The sequence below is a fragment of the Nomascus leucogenys genome, chromosome 21 (assembly GCF_006542625.1).
Source record: "Nomascus leucogenys isolate Asia chromosome 21, Asia_NLE_v1, whole genome shotgun sequence".
Taxonomy (NCBI): Eukaryota; Metazoa; Chordata; class Mammalia; order Primates; family Hylobatidae; genus Nomascus; species Nomascus leucogenys.
The window spans coordinates 9,107,859-9,126,591 of record NC_044401.1 but is presented as its reverse complement, the minus strand read 5'-3'; the positions used below and the strand labels follow the sequence as shown (position 1 = coordinate 9,126,591).

Below are 18,733 nucleotides of genomic sequence, written 5' to 3'. Positions count from 1 at the left end.
AGCCTTAGCCATTGCTGCCTTTAGTGCAGCTGCCCTGTGGAAGAGTAGCTGGCTTGCTTTTTTATGCAGGTCCATGATCCTGCTTCTCCTCTCTGGGCGGGTAAGTGAATGAGTGATTCTGGGTATCCATGTTTCTCCCATGGATCTTTGAAACTCTTGGGTCAGCCCCCTGAATCATCTCCTTTCCTAGAGGTATGGACAGGGGTCTAACCCCCAACTTTGCTCAAATTGCTGCCACTTTTGCTGGGAAGCCCAGGTATCTAAAGTGCCCAGGGCTCCATATGAGTGGCTGCTCTGCTAATATTCCATGTAGCTCTGCATGTCAGACTGCAGGCTGGGCTCTCCAGTCACCCTAGCCAGTGTTTTCTGGTTGCAGTGGTTCCCAGCCTCCCTGGGATGGAGGTCCCTGTGGGAGGGATGGGCCACCATCTTTTGTTGCCTTTGAACTCTAGGGATTCTGAGGTGACTAGGGACTGGAAAGGTCCCCCAGAACAGTGCAGCTGCTCTTGGATAAACAGCCAGAATGCATTTTCACATGGGTCCCAGGTCCTAGTTCTCTTCACCAGGCAGAATTTCCTGACCGCAGTCTACGACCACCCCCACCAGTGTTTTCTGGTCAGCAGCAGTTTCCAACCTCCCTGGGATGGGGCTACCAGAGGGAGAGGTAGGCCACCATCTTTGCTGTTTCTCAACTTAAGCATGGTGGCCTTTAGGCTTTGGAGAGTGTGGAGCAACTGGAGGTTCAAGCAGACCCCCAGAACAGCACGAATGCTCTATGAAAAAGCAGCCAGAATGCCTTTTTATGCAGGTTCCTGATTTTGATCCTTCTCACTGGGTGGGACATCCTGATTGGGGTCTCCAGCCACCCCTGCTGGTGTTTTCTGGTCAGCAGCAATTTCAAAACTCTCTGGGATGGAGCTCTCAGAAGGTGGAGTGGACTGCCATCTTTGCTGTTTAGTAGCCTTAGCCATTGTTGCCTTCAGGCTTTGGAGAGTCCAAGGTGACCAGGGACTGGAGTGAACTGCCAGCAAAGCACTGCTGCCCTTGGGAAAATAGGCCAGACTGCTTTTTTAAGTGGGTCCATGATCCCATTCCTCCGCAGTAGGCGGGATCTACCAAGTGGAGACTCCAGCCACCTCCTGCTGGTGTGTTCAGGCTGGCAAAATGTCTGTACCTCCCTGGGCTGGAGCTCACAAAGGGAGGGGGAGGACAGGCCACCATTTTTCTGTTTCACAGCCATCACTAGTGATACCTTCAGGTCCTGGAAAATCTGAGGAGACTAGGGACTGGAGATGACTGCCAGCATACCACAGCATCCTTATGAAAAAGTAACCAGACTGTTATGTGGGCCCTTAAACCCATATCTCCTGACTAAGCTTGGGCCTACAGCACAGATCCCGCATTCTGGACAATTGCACTGAATGATTACTCACCTGCATCTCTCTGGGGTGGAGCCCCCAGCAGACAGGCAAAAGACCTTCATCCACAACCACTGCTAAGGTCCTTTCCACTGTTGCCTCCAAGTTGGGGAAGGCGACAGTGAGATCACACAAGAGCTGTGGTAGGCAGCCTTGGAGTGCCAATTTGTGATCTACAGCCAGCACGCAAGTAGGAAAGGAGACCACATGTTCAGGGCATTGACAGACAGCATGGCTGCAACTGTGAGGAAATGTAGGGGAGCCATGTGACCAAGCAAGAGCCCACCAACTGACCACAATACCTAACCACCACCTACTGGTTCATACCCCAAAGTTTCAATACCAAAAATACCTCACTAACATATCCGCCCTGTGAAACCAAAGACAATAAGTCATTTACAAATAAAGACTCTGCACAAAGCCTTGGCCCAGTGAAAACATTCAGAAAAGAAGTCTACTGACTGCACTCAATCTGCACCACAGTTAAAGGGACACCCAAACACAGAGATGAGAAAGAACCAATGCAAGAACTCTGTTAACTCAAATGGCCAGAGTGTCTTATGTCCTCCAAATGACCACGCTAGTTCTCCAACATGGGTTCTTAACCAGGGTGAGTTGGCTGAGATAACAGAAATAGAATTCAGAATGTGGATAGTAATGAATATCATCAAGATTCAGAAGAATGGCAAAACCAATCCAAGGAAGCTAAGAATCACAATAAAATGATACACAGATCTGATCTGATAGAGCTGAAAAGCACACTACAAAAATTCCACAAGGTTATCTCCAGTATTAACAGCAGAATAAACCAAGATGAGGAAAGAATCTTGGAACTTGAAAGCTTGATCCATGAAATAAGACAGTCAGATAAAAATGAAAAAAGAATGAAAAAGGTTAAACAAAACTTCTGAAAAATATGGGATTATGTAAAGAGGTAAAACTACAAATTATTGGCATCCCTGCAAGGAATGAGGAGAAAGCAAACAACTTAAAAGACATATTTCAGAAAGTTGTGCATGAAACTTCTCCAAACTTGCTAGAGAGGCCAACAGTCAAATTCAGGAAATACAGAGAACCCTTGCAAGCTTCTATACAAGAAGATCATCCCCAAGACACACAATCATCAGATTTTACAATGTCAAAATGAAGAAAAGAAAATTAAAGGCAGCTAGAGAGAAAGGGCAGGTCACCTACAAAAGGAACTCCATCAGGCTAACAGTGGATCTCTCAGTAGAAATCCTACAAGCCAGAAGTGACTGGGGGCTTATATTCAACATTCTTAGACAAAAAATCTTCAACCAATAATTTCACATCCAGCCAAACTAAGCTTCCTAAGTGAACATGAAATACAATTTTTTTTATTTCAGATAAGCAAATACTGAAGGAGTTGGTTACCAACAGACTTGCCTTACAAGAGATCTGGAAAGAAGCACTAAATATAGAAAGGAAAGATCGCTGACAGCCAACACAAAAACACACATAAATACACAGACTAGTGACACAATAAAGCAACTATACAAACAAACTGACATAATAACCAGCTAACAACACAATGGCAAGATCAAATCCACACATATCAATAATAACCTTGACTATAAATGGGTTAAATGCCCCATTTAAAAGATAGAGAGCAGCAAGCTGGATAAAGAACCAAGAGCCAATGGTGTGCTGTCTTCAAGAGACCCCTTTCATCTGCAGCGACACCCATAGGCTCAAAATAAAATATTTTCCAAGCAAACGGAAAACAAAAAAAAGCAGGAGTTAAACAACCCTATTTGCAGACAAAACAGACTTTAAAACAACAAAGTTTTTAAAAACACAAAGAAGGGCATTACATAATGGTAAAGGGTTCAATTCAATAAGAAGACCTAACTATACTAAATATTAATGCACCTAACAGAGGAGCACTGAGATTCATAAACCAAGTTCTTAGAGACCTACAAAGAGACTTATACTCCCACACAAGAATAGTGGGAGACTTTCACACTCCACGGACAGTAGTAAACATATCATTAAGGCAGAAAATGAACAAAGATATTCAGGATCTGAACTCAGCATTGGACCAAATGGACCTTACGGACCTCTATAGAATTCTCCATCAAAAAACAACAGAATGTACATTCTTCTCATCACCACATGGCAAAAAGTCTAAAATCAACCACACAATCAAACATAAAACAATCCTCAGCAAATGCAATAGAAAAAAATCATACTGAACACACTCTGAGATCACAGCACAATAAAAACAGAAATTAAGGCTAAAAAACTACTCAAAACTGTCCAATTATATGGAAATTAAACAACCTGCTTCTTAATGAGTTTTGGGTAAATAATAAAATAAAGGCAGAAATCAAGAAGTTCTTCAAAACTAATATGAACAAAAAGACAACATACCAGAATTTCTGGGACACAGGTAAGGCAATGTCAAGAGAGAAATTTATATCACGAAATGCCCAAATCAAAAAGAAAGCTCTCAAATTAACAACCTAAAATCACAACTAAAAGAACTAGAGAAGCAAAAGCAAACCAACCCCAAAGCTAGCAGAAGATAAGAAATAACCAAAATCAGAGCTGAACCGAGGAGATCAAAACACACACACAAAAAAATCATTCAAAAGATCAATGGATGCAGTGGTTCTTTCTATTTTTGAAAACATTAATAAGACAGATAAACTTCTAGCTAGACTAATAAAGAAGAGAACATTCAAATAAGCCCAATTAGAAATGACAAAGTGTACGCTACCACTGACCCCACAAAAATACAAATAACCATCAGAGACTACTATGAACACCCCTATGCACACAAACTAGAAAACCTAGAAGAGATGGATAAGTTCCTAGACACATACATCTTTCCAAGCCTCAACCAGGAAGAAAGTGTTTCCCTGAACAGGCCAGTAATGAGTTCCCAAATTGAATCAGTAACAAATAGACCAACCAAAAAAAGCCATGGACCAGACAGATTCACAGCCTAATTCTACCAGATACACAAAGAAGAGTTGGTACCATTTCTACTTAAATGATTCCAAAAAACAGAGGAAAAACTCCTCCCCAAATCATTCTATGAGGCTAGCATCATCCTAATATCAAAACCTGACAGAGAAACAACAAAAAAGAAAACTTGAGGCCAATATTCTTGATGAATATTGATGCAAAAATCCTCAAGAAAATACTAGTAAACCAATATCCAGCAGCACATGGAAAAGCTAAGCCACCACAATCAAGTAGGCTTGATTGGGATGCTAGATTGGTTCAATATATGCAAATCAATAAATGTGATTGATCAGAAGTTAAAAAAAACTATACGATGATCTCCATAGATGCAGAAAAGACTTTGATAAAATTCAACATCTCTTCCTGTTAAAAACTCTCAATCTACTGGGTATCGAAGGACCATACCTCAAAATAATAAGAGCCCTTTATGACAAACCCACAGCCAATATCATACTGAGTAGGCAAAGGCTAGATGCATTCTTCTTGAATACTGGCACAAGACAAGGATGCCCTCTCTCACCAGTCCTACTCAATATAGTATTGGAAGTCCTGGCCAGGTCAATCAGGCAAGAGAAAGAAATAAAGTGCATCCAAATAGGAAAAGAAGTCAAATTATCCTTATTTGCAGATAACATGATTCTGTATCTAGACAATCCCGTAGTTGGCCTAAATCTCCATCAACTGGTAAACAGCTTCAGCAAAGTTTCAGGATACAAAATCATCATACAAAATTCATCAGCATTCTTATGCACCACCCCCAACCAAGCCAAGAGCCAAATCAGGAATTCAATCCCATTCATAACTGCCCAAATAATACCTAAGAATATAGCTAACCAGTGAGGTAAAAAATCTCTACAATGAGAATTACAAAATGCTGCCCAATGAGATCAGAGATGACACAAATGAATGGAAAATAATCCATGTTCACGGATAGGAAGAATCAATATCATTAAAATGGACATACTGCCCCAAAGAATTTACAAATTGAATGCTATTCCTATCAAACTAACAATGACATTCACAGGGCTAGAAAAATCTATTTTAAAATTCATATGGAACCAAAAAGAGCCCAAATAGCCAAGGTAATACTAAGCAGAAAGAACAAAGTTGGAGGCATCACATTACCCGACTTCAGAAAGTCCAACAGGGCTACAGTAATCAAAACTGCATGGGTACTGGTACAAAAACAGACATTTATACCAACAGAGTACAAGAGAGGGCCCAGAAATAAGGCTGCACACCTACAACCATCTTATCTTTGACAACGCTGTCAAAAACAAGCAATAGGGAAAGGACTCCCTATTCAATAAATGGTTTTGGGATAACTAGCTAGCCATATACAGAAGGTAGAAACTAGACCCTTTCCTTACACTACATAAGAAAATCAACTCAAGATAGATTAAAGACTTAAATGTAAGACTCAAATCTATAAAAACTCTGGAAGACACCTAGGCAACACCATGCTGGACATAGATAGTGGCAAAGATTTCATGACAAAGACACCAAAAGCAATCACAACAAAAGCAAAACTTGATAAAAATTGATCTAATTAAACATAAGAGTTTCTGCACAGCAAAAGAAACTATCAACAGAGTAAATATAAAACCTACAGAATGGGAGAAAATATTTGCCAACTATGCATCTGACAAAGGTCTAATATCCAGCATTTATAAGGAACTTAAACAAATTTACAAGAAAACAACCGCATTAAAAGTAGGTAAAGGACATGAGCAGACAGTTTTCAAAAGAAGACATACATGCAGCTAACAAGCATATTTTAAAAAGCTCAGTATCATTGATCATTAGAGTAATGCAAATCAAAACCATTATGAGATACCATCTCAAACCAGTCAGAATAGCTATTATTAAAAAGTCAAAAAATAACAGATGCTGGCAAGGCTGCAGAGAAAACTGAACACTTATACAGTTAGTGGGAGTGTAAGTTAGTTCAGTTGTTGTGGAAAGCAGTGTGGCAATTCTTCAAAGAGCTAAAATCAGAATTACCATTTGACCCAGCAATCCCATTCCTGTGTATATATACCCAAAAGAATATAAATTGTTCTACCATAAAGACACTTGCATGCCTATGCTCATTGCAGCACTATTCACAAATAGCAAAGATATGGAATTAACCTAAATGCCCACCATGGCAGATTGGATAAAGAAAATGTACATATACACCACAGAATACGTATTAGTCCAGTCTCACATTGCTATCAAGAACTACCTGAGATTTGGGTGGGTTTTTTTTTTTGTTTGTTTTTTGGGTTTTTTTGTTTTTGTTTTTGTTTTTGAGATGGAGCCTCACTCTGTCGCCCAGGCTGGAGTGCAACATTGCAATCTCGGCTCACTGCAACCACCTTTAGGGTTCAAGAGATTCTCATGTCTCGGTCTCCTGAGTATCTGGGACTACAGGTGCGCACCACCACACAGGCTATTTGTATTTTTATTTTTAGTTTTACAGGTATTCGTATTTTTAGCAGAGACAGGGTTTCATCATGTTGGCTGGGCTGGTCTCAAACTCCTGACCTCAAGTGATGCACCCACTTCAGCCTCCTAAAGTGCTGAGATTACAGGCATGAGCCACCACACCCGGCCAGACTGGGTAATTTATACAGAAGAAAGGTTTAATTGGCTCATGATTCTGCAGGGTGTACAGGAAGCATGGCTGGGGAGGACTCAGGAAACTTACAATCATAGCAGAAGGCAAAGGGGAAAAACAGGCAAAATCTTCACATGGCAGAGCAGGAGAGAGAGAGAGTCAAAGGGGAAGTGCTGCACATTTTTAAACAGCCAGATCTCATGAGAACTCATGCACTATCACGAGAACAGTAAGGGGGAAATCCACTCCCATGATCCAGTCACCAGGTCCCTCCCCTAACATTGGGAATTACAATTCAACATGAGATTTGGGTGGGGACACAGAGCCAAACCATATCAGAATATTATGCAGCCACATAAAAGAATGAGATCATGTCCTGCAGGAAAATGGACAGAGCTGGAGGCCATTATCTTTGCTAAACTAACACAGGAACAGAAAACCAAATACTGCATGTTCTTACTTATAAGTGGGAGCTAAATGATGAGAACATACGGACACAAAGAAGGGAATAACAGATAGTGGAGACTACTTGAAGGTGGAGGATTGGAGAAGGGAGAGGATCAGAAAAAAAATAACTATTGGGTACTAGGCTTGGTACAGAATATGAAATATTCTGTACAACAAACCACTGTGACATGAGTTTACCTATCTAAAAAAAAAGGATGATCTGTACATCAAACTTCCATGCCATGCAATTTACCCATATAACAAACCTGCACATGTATCCCTGAACCTAAAATAAAAGTTTTACAAAAAGAAAAAGGAGACATTTTTACATTGTTCCAAATCTTAAAGGGAAAACAGTCTTTCACTATTAATTATGTTGTTACCTATAGACTTTTTACAGATGTTCTCTATCAACATTAGAAAATTCCCTTCTATTCTTATGTTTTGAAGTTTTTATCATGAATGGATTTTACATTTTGTAAAATGCTTTTTCTGCATCAATTGATATAATTTCCATAAATATCAATTGGATCCTATTTGTCGATGATGATTTCAATTCTTTCATATCTTTGCTGATTTTCTGTCTAGCTGTTCTATAATTCGTTGGGTTATATGGAGGAGTATTAAAGTGTCCAATTATAATTTATCTATTTCTCCCTTTAGGTTTATCAGTTTTTGCTTCATATATTTTCTCACTCCTGTAGAACATATTAACTTAGAACTTATTTTTTTTCTTCTGCACAGTCCAATCTGCCATGAAGCTGATAACAAAAATTTTTAGTTTGGATATTTCTTATTTCTAGAATTTTTCTTTGGATTTTTTTATAGTTTCAATTTCTTCACTGAAATATCCCATATCCTCATTTCCTATGTCCATTTTTTCTTTAGATTCTTGAGTATATTTTTTAAAGTTTTGCTAGTTCCAACATCTGTGTCATCTTTGGGTTGTTTCTATTGAATAATTTTTTCCCTTCGTAATAGACCACATTTTCCTGCTTCTTCACATGCATAGTAATATTAGATTTTAGGCTATATATTATGGATGTTACATTCTTGAGAGTCTTGATTACATTTTCTTCTTGTAAAGAGTTTCGAGTTTTGTGTCAGGCAGTTAATTTACTGGCAGATCACATTATCCTACTAAGGTATGATTCTAGTCTTTCTTCAAATGGGTCTAAAATACACATTTCTTTAGGTCATAATTCTTATTTCTAAGACATGGTCTTTCTGGATTCACAACTTAACCTATGTGGTTTTCAGTGAGGTTTATACACCATGGCTAGTCAGAACTCAAGTATCTGCCAGAGCTGTGTGGCCTTTACAATATCCATTCAGCCAAAAGCTCCCAAGCAGCTCTTTTCTGCTGCTCCTCCTGCAAAATCTCTGCTTGTTTTGATTAGTATTGAAGTAATGATCCAAGGAAATTTAAATTTCTGGTGCTCCTTTTTCTACACAATTCTTCCCTCCATGATACCTTGCCTCCCCAAATTCTAGCTACTTAAGTAGCCCTAAACTCTCATATAGGTATTTTCTGCCCAGTAACTTTACTGCATCCTGTTTGGCCTTCACTTCTCTGTGCAACATTTTTGAAGAAAGATCAGAGTGAATGTGAACTCTCCTTATGTGTTCCATTTCTCTGAAGGATCTAACCAGGCAATGTCCCTTATCCAATACCCCAAATCAGTTGCTTCATATATTTTAAACATTTTTGTAGTTGTTTACTATGGAAAGTAAGTCTGATATCCACTATTCATCATAGTAAAGACTAGAATTCCACAGACATTGATATTTTTCAATCATTGATTATTTTCAATTGATATTTATCAATATCAAGTTCCTAAATCAATCTAAAGTGAATTGCATTCTAGGTAAAAGACCACTCAATTAGTTTAATAGTTTAAAATTAATAGGAGCTAACACATGTAACAGGCTTATAATACAATATACGAGGCTTATTTAATCTTCACTGCAATTGTCTGAGGTAATTACCAATACTGTACAATTACACAGATGGGAAGCTAGGGCACAGTGACTTTCCCAATATAACATAACTTATGAGTAGTAGAGACAGAATTAAAAAGGCAGTATGCCTTCCATGTTAGTATTTTTAACCCTTTACTGTAATGCCTCTGGGTAAGTATTAACTGTAGGGTTCAGCTAGATTAAATTGAGAAAAGGGGTGCTACTTTCTTCTCAAGGAGTTACTTCTAGTGAGGATATTTTACTAAATGATTTCACTTACTAAAATTTTATTTTAAAACACTACTGCAAAGTATATCATCACTTATAATTTCATCATCAGAGCTTGTATTTATTGTACAATTGCTATATGCTAAACAATGTGCCAAGTGTTTTATGTACATTTTTTGTTTCTCATAATAATGCTTTGTGAAAGTAGTGTGCTAGGCTGGCTTAGCACACTACTTTCACAAAGCATTATTATGAGAAACAAAAAATGTTTCTCTCACCTCAACACTTAAGTTACTTGTTAAATATTTACCAGCAAACCATTGATACTATTAAGTCTGTTTTGGAGTAAGGAAACTGATACAAGAGGTGAGGTGGAAATTAAAAACTTGCTGATGTCCATGCAGCAAATAGCAGCTAAGCTAAAAATTTCAGAACCTAGATCTGTGTGCAAGGTTAGCCATCGCACTGATCAGGTGCATAGTGATGACACTGATCTTGATTATTTGGGCATGTAGAAATAGACAGAAGGGAGAGGTCATGCAATATTAGATAACTTTGATTTTAAAGGCAGTTTAAAGATTAGTTTTTTTAAATATTTGGACTGAGTATTATTTAAGTAGACACATAATGATTATCTTGCCACTTCTCTTTTTACACTGGAACTTTTGTTAAAAAAAAAACCCAGATGACAAAAGCATCAGATGCTGTGTGATATCTGCACAGAAATTTTCTTATAGAGATACTTGTAATTATCTTGGCCAGACACATGGTAGGAGAATTATGCCCTGTATTTTCTGCTAAGCAGAGTTTGAGGGTGCTGTTTAGAGTGCTTTAAAATGTTTTGGCTCATAGCATTACTAAATGAGCCTCAGAAAGTTACAGAAGGCAATAGGGCCAATCATAAGAAAGTTTTCACTTCTCCTGAGTGCAATAAATAATTAAAACATTATTGAGTGCACATTTTATACCAGGTACTATTTTAAATGATTGATAAGTTTTAATTACTTTGATCTTTGTAATAAATCTATTTTAGGGTATGAAGAAACGTAGGAATTCCTAAGCTAGAATGGGGAGAAGAAAAGTTGCCAGTTGTTCCTCCTCTCCCCAATCTTGCCATCATAGCTAAATCACTCCTACATCCCAAGTGAAGTTGAGCTACCTCACTTCAAAAAAATATATTTTAAATACACAGTAATAGTTTTATACAATATTCAAATAAGAAAATACAGCTTCCGTTACTTGAGATTTTTCTTTGTCAGATCCAAAATAAAGATCAGAGTAGGCAAGCAGAAGGGCCATGTTTATATTAGGCATCCCTTTCGTTTCACTACAGACCATTATGAATACCCAGCGCCAGCTGAACTCATGACCAACTCGAGACAAAACAGGGCTCATTAACAGAAGGGTCAGAAATCTAAAAGACAAAACAATTTTTACAACGTTATTCTTTCATATGAGTTTCTTTCCATTTCATGCTACTCTATTCTAATCTACTCCCTGTAGAATTCCTAACTCTCAAACAAATGAGACATCTTTCACACACTGTTGACATGACACCAAAGAAAAGCAGCAGGTATTCCACAGAGAGACATGCCAAGAGAATGGTATTATTCTTTGTTTCTTTCTACTAGGTGAGTAGCATAGTAACTTTACATCATCCTTGAGTGGTGCTCCTTCAGGAGGAAAAAGAAAAGTTCGAGATGTCTTGTACATAAATTCTGAATCCCCAACCCAAATAAAAACAAATCTAATGAATAAGAAGTGAGAAAATGTTCTCTGTTTCTTTTTGTTTATAGATTTTAATCTTGCTGAATTTGTCCAATATTGGCCAGATTATTTTTCCTTCAGTCATATATCATTCCTATGTTTTACACTAATTTTATCTGATAATTTGGGAAATAATTTTCTTTTACTTGGCACTAGATGCCTTGACTTCAACAATTCAACTAGATGGAAGTAGAATGTTAACCATTTGAGTAATGGAGATTAAAGAACTATGAGACTCCAGTTATGGTGGTTTTTCTCACTCTATGCTATCTCCTTTTCAGCTACATGAACAGACTTCTTTCTACCTCTTAATAATGGAAAGAGAAACTACAAAAATTATTTGAGAAAAAAAGACGTTTACAAAAGGGGCTTCCCTATGATTTTTAAAGAGCAATTTCTAACTATAGTTTTTAATTAATAGAAAATTGTTTGTTATATAATATTGAGCAAAAACAAGATTTTTATTTATAATAGGTACTTAACTTCATGAAATGTCATTACAAAAACATTGGACAAAATATGTCAAATGTTAATTGTGTTTTTTCTAATTAAAAATAACAGAGTTTGCATTGCTTTGAAATTTAGTTAAAAGCCAAAAAAAATTACAAAGCATTTATTTGCTGATGATCCTTGGAAAGTTTCAGTCAATTTTTCAATCTAAGGTACGAAATCTTTGTGTTATTTAAGAGATGATCTTCAAACTTACTCAATTATCTATAAGTAGAAAAATTTTAATGATGTTCTTACCTTAAAACAATCAGTGTGAAGTAGATATTTAATGAATAGTATATATCAACGAATTTTATATACAAATATGTATGTGCAGGAATTAGAAGTCCAAAGAAAGTAAACACCATGAGAAAAGCAACACGTGATAGAAAAGTCCAGAATCTGCATTATTCAGAAAAAATTAAAAATATTTATAATTAATTAATTTGACATCTTTATTACAAGGTTTATCTATGTGAATCATTGTGCTAATGATTACCAAAAAATGAATAAAACATTTACAAAGAACTTTGACTTGTAGCTGAAAATAATGAAAAGTTATTAAATTATTTTACACAAAAGAAATTACCTGGATAAAGAGGAATTGAAAATATGAGATGGGTGAGGGTCAGTAAAAGATCATAGAATCAATAAATTTTAGTCTCAGTATGGTTGCAGAATTGTGAGAATTTAGGTACTAGAGGGCATATAGTGAAAAGATGAGAGATGGTACAGCTTCTATGTTAAAGAGTTAACATGCACCTGTTACAGGTTGTTTTGAGATGTTAGTAGGATTTAACACTATTATCTTAGATTTCCACTATCTTCAAGAGTAGAAGTTGGTACATACCATATTTTAGACAGTAAGATTCTTGCAATTGAGTTTGTGAAGTAGTTATTTGTACAACTGTGGGAGTGGGTGGTTAAAGAGGAGTGGTGGACATACTTATACAAGGAGAGAAGATCAAGGAATTGAAAGATGAGGGAGTAGAAGGATTAACTGTATGAATATTGACATCACTAAGAATGGTGACAGAGTAATATTGGAGAGTCACAGTAAGACAGGAACTAAAATCTTCACAAAATGGAAAATGTGACTTGAGTTCTATAGATAATCACAATCAAGAGGCAGATGGTATATTCTGATGGCACAAGCTTCAAAATTGGATTCTTTTAAGGAAGTAGGAGATAGAATGATTTAGAAATCACTTTGAGGTACAGAGAGATCACCTACTTCAATTGTAGGCTCAATAGTACTAGGAATGCAGGCAAGAAAGACATCACAACTTATAATGAATGAAGAATAAACATAAGTAATATATTTGAAGATCCAGCTTACAGTTGGAGCAAGAAGGAGAGGAAAACCTTCAGAATCATTCCCCATATATATAACTAATACTTGTGTAGCATTTTAAATTCTTCCCTCAGCTGTGGTCCGTTTAATTTTGCCTAAGTGCAAGTACAATTTACTTCCATTGTAATTGGCATGGAATTTTATTGAAGTGCTCCAGAATCCTATAAGACCCTATATCTTCTAAGCTTTTTACATTAGAATTAATTCTATCTTCTATAACGTTGTCCCGAAACTCTAAAAATCATGGTTTACTTTCAGGGCCTTTGTTAACACATATGTTTTCATTATGTGGTTCAGGTCAAGTTTCCACCCTACGTATTGAAGCATTACAGAAAGTGCTCTTCCTTTTTGCTGATAACTACTCACCCCTCAGATGAGTTCCCTTGAGCAAGCACAATTTGCACTTTTCCACCCATAGTCTTGCTTACATTTAGCTTGGTCATACTTTCTTTTATAACACTGCTAATCCTCTTCAAATGCCCCAGCTTACTCTTCTGATTTGCTTTACATAGCACCTCATTGTCCTTAAAATACTGATCTTTAGATTTTTTTTTGCATTAAGTTCAACTTAATTAAACTTAATTTTAAAATATTGCATTAAAATATTAAAATATTACTTCTCAATTACTGCACTTTTGGCACCCTCTTACTAGTGGGTACAAGATTTTATATGGGAAACTATTGAGGAGATAATCAGAGATTTGAGGAATGAGTGGGGAAAGAGAACCAACATGGACTCAAGGTAAGGTTACGAATTTGCTTTATATTGGAGGATTCAAAGACACAGGCAAGAAAAAATATAATCTAGGAAAGGTTTTTAGTTGGGTAGCTTTCAAGTCTTTGAAAATCTTACTTCAACCATGTAGATGTAGATATTGTTACTATTATAATATTATAGCTTCCACTGTATGAAATAAAGTCAAAATATGCTACCCACTTACTCAAGAAGAAGTGTTTCTTCAACTCCTGCTTTAAAACTTGTAGAATTTAAAAGAAGTCCCACAATGGCCAGAGTAAATATTCCTGACATTCCAACTAACTCACCTATTTTTAAAAAGAAATAAATATAAAGTATTAATTTAACATCAACAGCAGCACAAATTTTACCTGAGTTAAAAGTATCAGATGTTGTGACAGTACCGTGACTTTTATAGAGAGGCAACTAACTTCACTTGATTTCAGCTGAAAAACATTGCAAATTATTACCACCACCCCCTGTCCTTTTTCTTCCTCCAACTTATATCCGATTGTATTATAAAGCCTACTATGGACATCTTTGCACTGCTTCACACACCCCATTGAGGCTAGAGCACACTTTAGAGGTCTGGTTGTTTCAGATGGGTTCTGGAGGATTGAAATGAAAATCAGCTGATGATTTCGTGAACTTGCCCACAACTTCTCAGCAGACGTAGTTCTAGTTAATAAGTAAAAATTGAAATATTTGTTTTTAATACTAAAGAATATTGTGGACATGCTACTTTTATCATATATTAAATTGTCATTCATACTTCGACTAGTTCTGTGCCCTTTGCATTTCTTTGACTTACTTTGCATTCTTGTATTACAACAGTTGTATTTTAATTACTGTAGACCTATTAAAACATTTAATTATCTGGTAGAGAAAGTTCTCCACTTAAAAAAATTGTCTTGTCTGTTCTCACACATTAATTTCTCTAGCTTAACTTCTGAAATTGTCATGAAATTTTAGATAGGCACAGTGGCTCATACCTATAATTCCAGCACTTTGGGAGGCTGACGTGGGATGATTGCTTGAGCCCAGGTGTTCAGGGCTGGCCTAGGCAATATAATGTGACCCTGTCTCTACAAACAATTTTAAAAATTGGCTTGGCTTGCAGGCACATGCCTGTAGTACCAGCTACTTAGGAGGCTGAGGTGGGAGAATTGCTTAAACCCAGGAGGTTGAGGCTGCAGTGAGCCATGAGTACTCCAGAGCCTGGACAACAGAGCAAGACTCTGTTTCTAAGAGAGAGAGAGGGCTGGGCGTGGTGGCTTACACCTGTAATCCCAGCACTTTGAGAGGCCAAGGTGGGTGGATCATGAGGTCAGGAGATTGAGACCCTCCTGGCTAACACGGTGAAACCCCATCTCTACTAAAAATATGAAAAATTAGCCAGGCGTGGTGGCGGGCGCCTGTAGTCCCAGCTACTCGGGAGGCTGAGGCAGGAGAATAGCAAGAACCCAAGAGGCGGAGCTTGCAGTGAGCAGAGATTGGGCCACTGCACTCCAGCCTGGGTGACAGAGTGAGACTCCATCTCAAAAAAAAATAAACAGAGAGAGAGAGAGAGAAGGAAATTTTAAAACCAAAAAAAATTTCTATCATTGTTTGATTTGGATTGTAATAAAGTTTAATTTAGTGAAATTAATGCCATTATTACATTATTGAGTTTTCCCTTCTAAAGATGGAAAATTACAAGTTGTCTATTTTTTATTTTGGTCCTGGCTGAAAATGGTAATAAAGGCAGAGTCATTGTTGAATCGTGAAAGAAGAAGAAATCATGGACATAGGTTCTTTGAAACAATCAAGCCCTGGATTAGGTATTATAACTTGTTAGGTGATGGTGAAGTCAGGAAAATATTTATAATGACTATCTTGAAGGTACTAATAATATAAACATGAAGCCATGTCACAGGGAAAGTCTTTTTACATTAAATTTATATTTACTCTGTATCTTGTTTTAATGAAATTCTGTCCTGGCAGGTTTCTTCCTAAAATGTTTATTGAGACATCTTGACTCTAAAAGTTTAAAATTATTTTCTTAAGTATAACCTTTAATCTTGAAACTAGGATTACTTATTAAAAATAATGTTAGAGGAAATTATATTTGTTGGATTTTCTTTTAGGAATCTAAGTATACATACACATGAATACTAGTACATGAGGAATCTACCTGAATTAACTGATCATACTCTCACTGTCTGTTAATTCATTAGCTTGATTCTGTAACCCTCAGTATATTATAATTGAATTTAATCCACTCATTAATTCATTAGAAAGCCTCAAGATCCTCTGGTCTGCCTTTTCCTCTTCAGAGGGAAAAATAATAAATTCCCATTACTCTAGCACTTCTGAAGAATAGTTTTTCTATGCTTCAACTTATTCAAATTTTATATTTCTTAATAACTTTTATAATTTTCTATGTTTAGGTTCAAACTATTTGTTAAGTTTATTCATTGATATTTTATAACTTTTTACCAATATAAAAAGAATCAAATTTTCATATTTTCTAGCTAGTCATTGCTGGCTGATAAAAATACCATCAATTGTTTTGGATAACTTTATCTTATATCAAGCTATTAAAGGGTCTTGCTGACTTTGTTTACCAGTTAATTCTGTTGAATTTTCTATATGATATAAAATGTGATCAATCTAACCATTTTTTCTTTTAAAATATGTATAAATGTTCCCCCTTATTGCATTAGCTAGAGCCTTCAGAATTATTTTTAATCATGGATGTGAGAATATACACCATTGTCTTATTCCTAAATGTAACAGAGACATAGTACAGGTGAGGTAACTAGGTGTTATCTTGCATGTCAATTCCAAATCATATGAAGGGCTGTCTGAAGAGCTGAGTTAAATGTAATTCTGAGGCTGTGTCAGGAAACAGCGGTATGGCTAATTATCAGTAGCTACCATATTTTTGTGAGGAGGTGATTGTGGGACATGGATTAATAATATTGATAGATGTTATAACATTTAGCTTTACTTGATATGTAACTTCTATTTTGATTGCCTTTTTGATCTAACAGTTACCAAGACAAAATATCTAATTTACAGGTAGAAACTGCCCCCCTCCGCCTTTTTATTAGAGAGACGGCTTCTCTCTTTGTTGCCTGGGCTGGAGTGCGATCATAGCTCACTGCAGCCTCAAATTCCTGGGCTCAAGTGATCCTCCAGCCTCAGGCTCCTGAGGAGCTGGGACTACAGGCATGTGCCACCACATCCAGCTAGTTTTAAAAATTCTTGTAGACATGGGATCTCACTATCTTACCCAGACTGGTCTCGAAATCCTGGGCTCAAGTGATCCTCCTGTCCCAAGGTGCTAGGATTATAGGCATAAGCCACCACGCCTGGTAGGAACTCTCTCCTTGTAATTCATATTTAATTTAATTGCATCATGGTTGAACAATGTTTGAAATTTTATTGAAATGTTCTTCGAGTTAATTTCTGCAAATTGTCTACAGGTATATGTAAAGGATATGCATTCTGTTTTGGGAGGTAAAACTCTATATATCTTATAAACCAACCTTATAAGATATTTAAATATTTTTATAGCCATAATCATTTTTTGTTCAATTAGTCATGAAATTCTCTGGGAAAGGCATAAGAATTTATCTTTCTGTAATGATAGTTTTGTCAAATTTTTCTTTCTTTTATAATAGTATTTGCTAATATTGGTACATTGTTTTCTGTTGTATAGATATTCATATGTTTAATATCTTTTGATAGATTATTTTAATAAAAATATTCTGTCTAGATCAGTTGAATGTTTTTACTAACTTTTGCCTGGTATGCGTTTTTCATATATTTTTATTTTGAAGTTTTCTATGTGATTTTATTTTAGGCATAGGCCCCTCACTTACAAATATAAAAGATGAGATACAGAATTGAAAAGATGAGACTTATATGATTGACATCATCACCAAAAACAGTTGACATCCAAAATTGAATCAGTTTTGAACTTAGAATTCCAAACAAGAAACTTGCTATAATATATGAACAAATTCCACCCACGATCTCTTCAGCTACAAGAAAGGGGCGTAAATAAGAAATAGTTAACAGAACTTGCCCTTAATTTTAATTGATATTCCAGGTTTATTTTCCTTTTTGTCATTATCTTTAAAATTAGCTAACTGCCACAATGAACATGAGAGTGCAGATATCCCTGCGACATATTGATTTCAATTCTTTTGGTTATATACCCAGAAGTAGGATTACTGGACCATATGGTAGAGTTCTACTTTTAGTTTTTTGAGGAACTTCCACACAGTTTTCCATAATAGCTTTACCAATTTACATTCCCACCAACAGTGTACAAGAGTTTCCTTTTCTCTGCAATCTTACTAACACTTCTCTTTTATCTTTTTGATAAAAGCCATTTTAACAGATGTGAAGTGATATCTCATTGTGGTTTTCATTTGCATTTCCCTAATGTTTAGTGATGCTGAACATTTTTTAATGTACCTGTTGACTGCCAAGTGCTGTTGCTCATGCCTATAATCTCAGCACTTACAATCCCTAGGGAGGCCGAGGTGGGCAGATCCCTTGAGGCCAGGAGTTTGAGACCAGCCTGGCCAACATGGCGAAATCCCATCTCTATTAAAAATACAAAAATTAGCTGGGTGTGGTGGCACATGCCTGTAATCCCGGCTACCTGGGAGGCTGAGGCATGAGAATAGCTTGAACCCGGGAGGCAGAGGTTGTAGTGAGCCGAGATCACACCACTGCAC

General features: G+C 36.6%; 1 protein-coding gene across 1 annotated transcript in view; it reads right to left on the bottom strand.

Annotated features, from left to right (window-relative positions):
• Positions 1-18,733, bottom strand: part of SLC9C1 (solute carrier family 9 member C1) — a 162,369-nt gene that overhangs the window by 120,926 nt on the left and 22,710 nt on the right. The window contains 4 exon segments of the mRNA XM_030801717.1: positions 10,891-11,065; positions 12,166-12,309; positions 14,203-14,305; positions 17,867-18,028. Coding sequence (XP_030657577.1) covers positions 10,891-11,065; positions 12,166-12,309; positions 14,203-14,305; positions 17,867-18,028 — 584 coding nt within the window.